This window comes from Malaclemys terrapin, chromosome 13 (genome assembly GCF_027887155.1).
Source record: "Malaclemys terrapin pileata isolate rMalTer1 chromosome 13, rMalTer1.hap1, whole genome shotgun sequence".
Lineage (NCBI taxonomy): Eukaryota > Metazoa > Chordata > Testudines > Emydidae > Malaclemys > Malaclemys terrapin.
This window is the reverse complement of record NC_071517.1, coordinates 36,940,805-36,950,952: the sequence shown is the minus strand read 5'-3', so window position 1 is coordinate 36,950,952 and position 10,148 is coordinate 36,940,805. Positions and strand designations below refer to the sequence as shown.

Genomic DNA, 10,148 nt, shown 5'->3' with positions numbered 1-10,148 from the left:
ATGGGACAGGTTCATTCCATGGAACGGCAATTCTGGGCCCGAGAAACAAGCACAGACTGGTGGGACCACATAGTGTTGCAGGTATGGGATGATTCCCAGTGGCTGCGAAACTTTCGCATGCGTAAGGGCACTTTCATGGAACTTTGTGACTTGCTTTCCCCTGCCCTGAAGCGCAAGAATACCAAGATGAGAGCAATCCTCACAGTTCACAAGTGAGTGGTGATAGCCCTGTGGAAGCTTGCAATGCCAGACAGCTACCGGTCAGTCAGGAATCAATTTGGAGTGGGCAAATCTACTGTGGGGGCCGCTGTGATTCAAGTAGCCAAAGCAATCACTGAGCTGCTGCTATCAAGGGTAGTGACTCTGGGAAATGTGCAGGTCATAGTGGATGGCTTTGCTGCAATGGGTTTCCCTAACCGTGGTGGGGTGATAGACGGAACCCATATCCCTATCCTGGCACCGGACCACCTTGGCAGCCAGTACGTAAACCGCAAGGGGTACTTTTCAATGGTGCTGCAAGCATTGGGGGATAACAAGGGACGTTTCACCGACATCAATGTGGGATGGCCGGGAAAGGTGCATGATGCACGCATCTTCAGGAACTCTGGTCTGTTTGAACAGCTGCAGGAAGGAACTTACTTCCCAGACCAGAAAATTACTGTTGGGGATGTTGAAATGTTTATAGTTATCCTTGGGGACCCAGCCTACACCTTAATGCCATGGCTCATGAAGCCATACTCAGGCATCCTGGACAGTAGTAAGGAGCAGCTCAACTATAGACTGAACAAGTGCCAAATGGTGGTAGAATGTGCATTTGGACGTTTAAAAGCTCACTGGTGCAGTTTACTGACTCAGTTAGACCTCAGCGAAACCAATATTCCCATTGTTATTGCAGCTTGCTGTGTGCTCCACAATATCTGTGAGAGTAAGGGGGAGACGTTTATGGTAGGGTGGGAGGTTGAGGCAAATTGCCTGGCCACTGATTACACGCAGCCAGACACCAGGGCGATTAGAAGAGCACAGCTGGGCATGCTGCACATCAGAGAAGCTTTGAAAACCAGTTTCGTGACTAGCCAGGCTACAGTGTGACAGTTCTGTTTGTTTCTCCTTGATGAAAACCCATGCCCCCTTGGTTGACTCTACTTCCCTGTAAGCAAACAGACCTCCCCGCTTCAATCACCGCTTTCAGAGGGAATAAAGTCATTATTGTTTAAAAATCATGCATTCTTTATTAATTCATCACACAAATAGGGGGAAAACTCGCAAGGTAGCCCGGAAGGGGTGGGTGAGGAGGGAAGCACCGGGTGCGGTGTTGGATGAGGGGAGGAGGGAAGGACAAGGCCACACTGCACTTCAAAATGTATTGAATGCCAGCCTTCTGTTGCTTGGGCAATCCTCTGGGGTGGAGTGGTTGGGTGCCCAGAGCCCCACCCCCCCGTGTTCTTGGGCATCTGGGTGAGGAGGCTATGGAACTTGGGGAGGAGGGTGGGCGGTTACACAGGGGCTGCAGCGGTGGTCTCTGCTCCTGCTGCCTTTCCTGCAGCTCCACCAGATGCCAGAGCATGTCAGTTTGATTCCCCAGTAGCCTCAGCATTGGATCCTGCCTCCTTTCATCTTGCTCCTGCCACCTCTCATCTCGCTCGTCCCTCCTGTCCTCGCGTTCATTATCTGCTTTTCTGCATTCTCATCGTCTGCCTCCACGCATTCTGCTGAGCTCTGTCAGTGTGGGAGGACTGCATGAGCTCAGAGAACATTTAACGGGGGCCATGCACTACACTGGGTAAAACTCAACAGCTTGAGACCATTTTGACCCGCATCACATCAGTAGTTTGATCTCTAGCTATGAGCAAAATAAACAAACCTAGAAACTTTTAACTGGGCTTATATCTACACAACCCTTAGCTCAAATGACCCCAAATTTAGGTCACTCACCCTACTCTGCACCTTCCTAAGGCAAATTAAATGTCAAAGAAATTTGACTAAGCATGTCATTTTTGTAAAAAAAGGTAGAAATTTAAACAGAAGTCATGGCGCAACCTTCACTATCAGGGTGTTGCTGTGTAGTTATAATATTAATCGGTTCATTTACTGGGTGGGTACCCATCTCACAGGTTTCTGTTAACCATGTTATTGGAATAGTTCATGATCCTTAAAATGGGATTGTGATGTCCAGCAATGAGAATCTCAGATAAAGGAATAAACAAAAAACTAGACATCACGGTACAGATATTCAGCTCATGTCACCTGGTCTAGTTCCATAGCACTATGCCAATTTACATCCACTGAGGAACTGGTCTAATTGACTTCAGTGGGGCTGTGGCTGATTTACACAACAGTTGTTTGGGGATCTGGACCCTTTGACTCCAAGGCAGTTAGAGGTGATTTACAAAAACTGGGGCTCTGACTCATTCACTCCACTGGTGCTACCCTGATTTGAACTAGCTGAGGATCTGAACCATTGATTCCAATAGATCTAGGGCTGATTTATACCCATTGGGGATCTGGCCCTTCATACTTCATTCTCTGACATGAATGTCTAGTGTGAATGTAACACTTTTAAACAGTGCATCTGCAGCCAAAGGAGCCTTTTATTTTAGTGTTGTCTGCAGAAAGGAAAAAATGTAACTACTGAGAAAGAAAGAAAGAAAGAAAGAAAGAAAGAAAGAAAGAAAGAAAGAAAGAAAGAAAGAAAGAAAGAAAGAAAGAAAGAAAGAAAGAAAGAAAGAAAAGCTGGGCCATTCATCCCAGTAGAAGTTGAAGATCAGATACAGAAAATCTCCACAACATGGAATTTCTCCAAAGTTCTGTCCCCAGTGGGAATGAATCGCTCTGTCACCCTTACAAATTACACTTGTAACTAATCTCAGTGACAAAGCACTAGGAAAGAGCAGATTGATTACGAACTTTTGACTCTTCTTTGGTTCAGTTTCACAGGCAAAGAATATGGATCGGAAACTGCATCATGGGCCAGATCCCCGGATGGTGTAAATGGATGTAGCTCCATGGAAGTCAATGAGCCAGATCCCAACTGGTGTAAACAGCCCTCGCTACTCTGAAGTCAATGGAATTTTACACCAACAATTTACACCAGCTCAGGACTTGATACTTAGTTTTTAGTGTTTGCCTCTGGGTACCTCTTAATGACCAACTTCAAGCAGCCAGGACAGCTTGACCTGTGGGTTCCTCTGGTGGCTGCATCCCAAGAGTTACTGGTGCAATGTAGGAGAAAAACATCTCTGCTCACTCAGGGGTAATTATGTGGCGTTAATGAAGGAACAGGCCATTCCAGGCCAGCTTAGACTCTGATGCCACTAGGCTCTTAGCTATTGTAGGTCATATGTCTGTGCTACAAATGTATATTTTATTTTGCCATCCTGTGGGGACCCCCTTTGTGATTCAGCCCTGCCTTGTTTTTAGCCAACGGTCCTTCCAGGGATGCTGCCATCATGTGAGATCCAGGGCAGGTGCTGTTCCCCCTCTGGAGGGTTAGGATCAGCTAGTGCAGGTTGTCAGGGTGGTTTGCTCCAGAGGTGAGATCAGAGCTGGGTTCAGAACCCTGGAGACTGGATTCAGCTATTTAGCCCAAGAACATGAACATCCTGGGCTGTGACTGTGTCTGAAGTATACACAAGCTGGCATCAGCTCTAGAGCTGGGAGGGGCTTTCAGTCCCTGATCCCTTTTACTCCATCACCTCTCACCCAAGCCTGCCCTAGGAGGGAAGCAGGGAGCACCCGTCTGTGCTAGGAACTGCAGAGAGACGCTGCAACTCAGAACATGCAATGAAGGGGAACGACAACAGTTGCTGGATAATACAGTGATGGGGGCATGGGAGAGAGAGAGAACCAAACAAGCCTGGCAGTGGATGCATAGATAGATAGATAGATAGATAGATAATGACCAATGATTCGTAACACTGCAAAATAAAATGCACTGCAATTTGGGATAAAGAAGAAGGGGAAGAGCATATTTGGATACAGACTGGCTAGCCTAGTGAAGAGGGCTTTAAACTAGGTTCAACAGAGGCAGGTGACCAAAGCCCACAGGTAAGTCAAAAGCATGGAGAGCTGGGAGAAGGATTGTAATCTGTGGGGAGCATGGACTGCTATAGCAGGAATAAGGGAGAGACAAGACAGAACTGTGGGGGCAGGAGGGGAACCAAATCAGTATCTTAGATGTCTGTATACTAATGTGAGAAGTATGGGGAATAATCAGGAAGAACTCAAAATACTAGTAAATAAACACAACATAGTTGGCATCATGGAGACTTGGTGGGATGATATGCATGACTGGAATATTGGTATAGAAGGGTACAGTTTAGTCAGGAAGGACAGGCAGGGAAAAAATGAAGGAGGTGTTGCCTTATATATAAAAAATGTAAACACTTGGACTGAGGTTGAGATAGAGATAGGAGGCAGACTTGTTGAAAGTCTCTGGGTAAGGATAAAAGGGATAAAAAAACAAGGGTGATGTCATGGTAGGGGTTTACTGCAGACCACCTAACCAGGTAGAAGAGGCAGATGAGGCTTTTTTTTAACAACTAACAAAATCATCCAAAGCGCAGGACTTGGTGGTGATGGGGGACTTCAACCACCCAGACATCTATTGGGAAAAATAACACAGCAGAGCGCAGATTATCCAACAAATTCTTGGAATGCATTGGAAACAATTTTTTATTTCAGAAGGTGGAGAAAGCTACTAGGGGGGAGGCTGTTCTAGATTTGATTGTCACAAATAGGGAGGAACTGGTTGAGAATTTGAAAGTGGAAGGTGGCTTGGGTGAAAGTGATCACAAAATGATAGAGTTCATGATTCTAAGCAATGGTAGGAGGGAAAACAGCGCAATAAAGACAATGGATTTCAGGAAGGCAGACTTTTTAGCAAACTCTGGGAGTTGGTAGGCAAAATCCCATGTGAAGCAAGTCTAAGGGGAAAAACAACTGAAGACAGTTGGCAGTTTTTCAAAGAACCATTACTAAGGGCACAAGAGCAAACTATCCCACTGAGTAAGAAAGATAGGAAGTATGGCAAGAGACCACCTTGGCTTAACCAGGAGATCGTCAATGATTTAAAACTCAAAAAAAAAAGAGTCCTACAAAAAGTGGAAACTAGGTCAAATTCCAAAGGATGAATATGAACAAATATCACAAGTGTGTAGGGACAAAATTAGAAAGGCCAAGGCACAAAATGAGATCAAACTAACTGGGGACATAAAGGGTAGCAAGAAAACATTCTACAAATACATTAGAAGCAAGAGGAAGACTAAGGACAGGGTAGGCCCATTACTCAATGGGAAGGGGGGAACAATAACAGAAAATGTGGAAATGGAAGAGGTGCTTAATAACTTATTTGTTTCGGTTTTCAACAAGAAGATAGGTGGCAGTTGAACGTCTAACAGAGTGAATGTCAGTGAAAATGAGATAGGATCAGAGGCTAAGATAGGGAAAGAACAAGTTACAAATTACTTAAACATGTTAGATATCTTCAAGTGACCAGGGCCTGAGGAAATGCATTCTAGAATACCCAAGGAGCTGACTGAGGAGATATCTGAGCCATTACCGATTATCTTTGAAAAGTCATGGAAGATGGGAGAGATTACAGAAGACTGGAAAAGAGCAAATATAGTGCCAATCTATAAAAAGGGAAATAAGGACAACCCAGGGAATTACAGACCAGTCAGCTTAACTTCTGTACCCAGAAAGATAATGGAGCAAATAATTAAGCAATCAATTAGCAAACACCTAGAAGATAATGAGGTGATAAGTAACAGTCAGCATGGATTTGTCAAGAACAAATCATGTCAAACCAACCTGATAGCTTTTTTTGACAGGGTAAAAAGCCTTGTGGATAGGAAAGAAGCAATAGATGTGGTATGTCTTGACTTTAATAAGGCTTTTGATACTGTCTGGCATGACCTTCTCATAAACAAACTAGGGAAATACAAACTAGATGGAGCTACTATAAGGTGGGTGCATAACTGGTTGGAAAACTGTTCCCAGAGAGTAGTTATCAGTGGTTCACAGTCATGCTGGAGGGGCGTAATGAGTGGGGTCCCACAGGGATCGGTTCTGGGTCTGGTTCTGTTCAATATCTTCATCAATGATTTAGATAATGGTACAGAGAGTACACTTATCAAGTTTGCAGATGATACCAAGCTGGGAGGGGTTGCAAGTGCTTTGGAGGATAGGATTATAATTCAAAATGATCTGGACAAACTGGAGAAATGGTCAGATGTAAATAGGATGAAATTCAATGAGGACAAATGCAAAGTACTCCACTTAGGAAGGAACAATCAGTTGCACACATACAAAATGGGAAATGACAGCGTAGGAAAGTTTACTGTGGAAAGGGATCTGGGTGTTATAGTGGATCACAAGCTAAATATTAGTCAACAGTGGAACACTGTTTCAAAAAAAGCAAACCTCATACTGGGATGTATTAGCAGAAGTGTTGTAAGCAAGAAACGAGAAGTAATTCCGCTCTACTCCACGCTGATTAGGCCTCAACTGGGTATTCTGTCCAGTTCTGGGCCCCACATTTCAGGAAAGATATGGACGAATTGGAGACAGTCCAGAGAAAAGCTACAAAAATGATTAAAGGTCTAGAAAACATGACCTATGAGGGAAGATTGAAAAAAATTGGTTTGTTTAGTCTGGAGAAGGGAAGACTGAGAGGGGACATGATAACAGTTTTCAAGTACATAAAGGGTTGTTACAAGGAGGAGGGAGAAAAACTGTTCTTATCCTCTGAGGATAGGACAAGAAGCAATGGGTTTAAATTGCAACAAGGAAGGTTTAGGTTGGACATTAGAAAAAACCTCCTAACTGTCAGACCGGTTAAACACTGGAATAAATTGCCTAGGGAGGTTGTGGAATCTCCTTCATTGGAGATTTTAAAGAGCAGATTAGACAAACACCTGTCAGGGATGGTCTAGATAATACTTAGTCCTGCCAGGAGTGCAGGGGACTGGACTAGATGACCTACCGATGTCCCTTCCAGTTCTGTGATTCTATGAGTCTATGAAAGTAAGTTTTCTATTTCAATTAAATATGTTAGAGTATTAATGTACAGGGAAAATTTAATATCAGAAATATGAATTGCCATTAGAACTCTTTAAGACTTTAACTATCAAATTATGCAGACATCTAGAGATGATCAGATTTTTTTTAAAAAAATTTCATCAGAAAAAATTGACTTTTCATTGAGGTTGTGAGAACCAAACAATTTCATCCTAAAATTGTTGGAATTTGAAATTTTTTAGTCATAATAAAAAAAGTTTTAATTTTTATGGCTAGCAGAGACTTTCCATGAAAATGTATTCAACTGAAAATTCAATTTTCCTTTGAAATAAAGCAGAAATTGTCTGACTACTCCTAACTGGAAACTTAGCTTTAAGCCAGGGTGGGGAACATGAATATTGTCCAATGACACCACAATTCCCAACCCATTCCCTCTATTGCAACCGTGTTTATGGTAAAACTAAGTAAGTAGCGAAGTTGGTAGTCCACAGAATATGTTTTAAACACACTAACCTCTCTAAACTGAAGCCCAGAGAGTCGAAGCCCCCAGACAAAGCCTGTCTATCTTGATCCTACCCAAGGACACGCAGGAGGCTGATGGAACTAGAACCCAGCTTTCCTCTTCTACCATCATTGCCTGTGTCCCACACGGCTGCCCGCTAAACAAAAATACTGTCCACACATGCACAGAACATACACATAGGAAGAAACAGTCCATCCCCAAAAGAGTTTACATTCAAAGTAGACAAGACAGACAAATGGAGGGAGGGGAAAGAGAGGCAGAAGTGACTGCCTCAAGGTCACAGTAAAGGTCAGTGGCAGAGCCAAGAGTAGAACCCAAGTCTCCTGACTGCCACTGACCTGCACAGCACAGAAGTAAAGTCACAGAGGGAAACAATACAACCTAGCAGTAACTGTACAATGCTACTAGCCCATCATCGCCCAGAGATGGGAATGCAGCTACGATTTGGTGCCATAAATCAATGTGTAAAAAGGCAGCAAGCCATCTGTGAGGTGTTGGGATGGAATTATCACAGATAAACTGCCATGTGGGACTCCAGATAAGTCTATGCTGCATTTCCCAGGAAAGTGGGAATCAGGCTGTGTGGGCATTTGAATTTCATGGCCAAGTTATGAGCCTGGTGTCTGTAGCAATAGGGGCAAAACCTTGGCTAACATTGTTGGATTTGGGTTGTACTTTGTTCTATCCTTCATACTGCATTTGATCAAGCCACATATTGGGCCAGATCCTCAGATGGTGTAAACTGACCGAGCTACATTGACTTTAAGGGAGCGATGCCAATTTACACACCTGTGATAACACACTAGAGTAGTACTCTGTTTGTGAGCGGTGAGAAACACTTGCTACTCCAGTCAACAGAAGTGATGAATGCTGTGCACCTTTGACATTCACATCATGAGATATTATGTAGAGAGGAATCAGGGTCACTCCCTCTCTCACTATAATCCTGACCATTGTCCTTGTCTTTCCCTCCACAGGCAGGGCACGATGAACTAAGAAAGAAAATGTCCAACCAAACCAACATAACTGAGTTCCTTCTCCTGGGATTCTCTGACGTTCTGGAGCTGCAGATTTTGCACTTTGTGGTGTTTCTAGTGATTTACCTGGCAGCCCTGATGGGGAATCTTCTCATCATCATGGTTGTAACCCTAGACCACCACCTTCATAGCCCCATGTACTTCTTCCTGATGAATTTGTCTATCCTAGACCTCGGTACCATCTCAGTTACCGTACCCAAATCCATGGCTAATTCCCTCATGAACACCAGGTCCATTTCCTATTCTGGATGTGTCGCCCAAGTCTTTTTCCTCGTCTTCTTTGCTGTATCTGACTTCGCCTTACTCACCGTCATGGCCTATGATCGATATGTTGCCATCTGCAAACCCCTGCACTATGAGACTATAATGAACAGGAGAGCTTGTGTCCAAATGGCAGCCAGTGCCTGGATCAGTGTAATGGTCTATTCTTCATTGCACACCAGGAACACATTTGCAATCTCCTTCTGTGGCGGCAATAAGGTGGATCAGTTCTTCTGTGAAATTCCCCAGCTACTCAAGCTCGCCTGCTCTGACACATACCTTGGTGAAGTTGAGGTACTCATCTTGGGTGCATGCTTAGCCTTAAGCTGTTTTGTTTTTATAATTGTGTCATACACTCGGATATTCCAAACAGTGCTGAGAATTCCCACTGAGCAGGGTCGGCATAAAGCCCTATCCACCTGCCTCCCTCACCTCATTGTGGTCTCCTTGTTTGTTTCCACTGGCATCTTTGCATACCTGAAACCCACCTCCAGCTCTCCATCAGGCCTGGATCTCATGGTGGCTGTTCTTTATTCCGTGCTGCCACCAGTGATGAATCCGATCATCTACAGCATGCGGAACAAGGAAATCAAAGCTTCCCTGAGGAAACTCACTGGGTGGAGGTTATTCAGCAAGAATAAAATGTCTATATTTCTCTTATGAACATGGTTTTTATCTGTGTTTCTTTACAAACACAATCTATTGATGATACTTTGTTATTGTCCTCATAAGAATATGCTGTGTGATTTTTTTATGCAAAATGCTGTATTTATAGTGGTAAATCCAGACTCGCTCCACTAAGTCAATGGAGTTATTCTAGATTTATACCAGTGTAAGTAAGATCTCCATTAACATGCCTCCAGTCATAGGGAAGGAGGCAGGGGGTGGGGTGGTTAGTGGATTATGGATTGTTGTAATAAGCCATAAATCCAGTGTCTCTATTCAGTCCATGGTTTTTGGCGTCTAGCAAAGTTATGAATTTAAGCTCCCAGGCTCATCCCTTGAAGGTGTTGTGCAAGTTTCCTTTGGGAGAAGGACTGTGAGATCAGATATAGAATATTTTTGCAGTTATAGAATGATCACTTTATGAAAAGTGTTCACTCACAGGTGATAGGATGTTTTTGTCTTTTATCATTTTCTGTGTGAGTTCATTCAAGAGCGTAGTGATTGTTTGGTTTCATCCACATAATTGTTACTGGGGCATTTAGTGCACTGGATGAGGCACACCACATGTTGTGATAGGCATGTGTAGGACCCATGGATCATGACAGGTGTTTTGTGGGGGGTGCTGATCATCATAGCAGTGGAGA

The 10,148-nt window shown here is 43.7% G+C and overlaps 1 protein-coding gene across 1 annotated transcript; it reads left to right on the top strand.

Moving 5' to 3' along the window:
- Positions 1-8,544: 8,544 nt before the first annotated feature.
- LOC128847832 (olfactory receptor 14A16-like) lies at positions 8,545-9,501 on the top strand. Its single transcript, XM_054047554.1, has one exon. It carries the CDS (start codon positions 8,545-8,547, stop codon positions 9,499-9,501), a length of 957 nt encoding a protein of 318 aa, XP_053903529.1.
- The last annotated feature ends 647 nt before the right edge of the window (positions 9,502-10,148 follow it).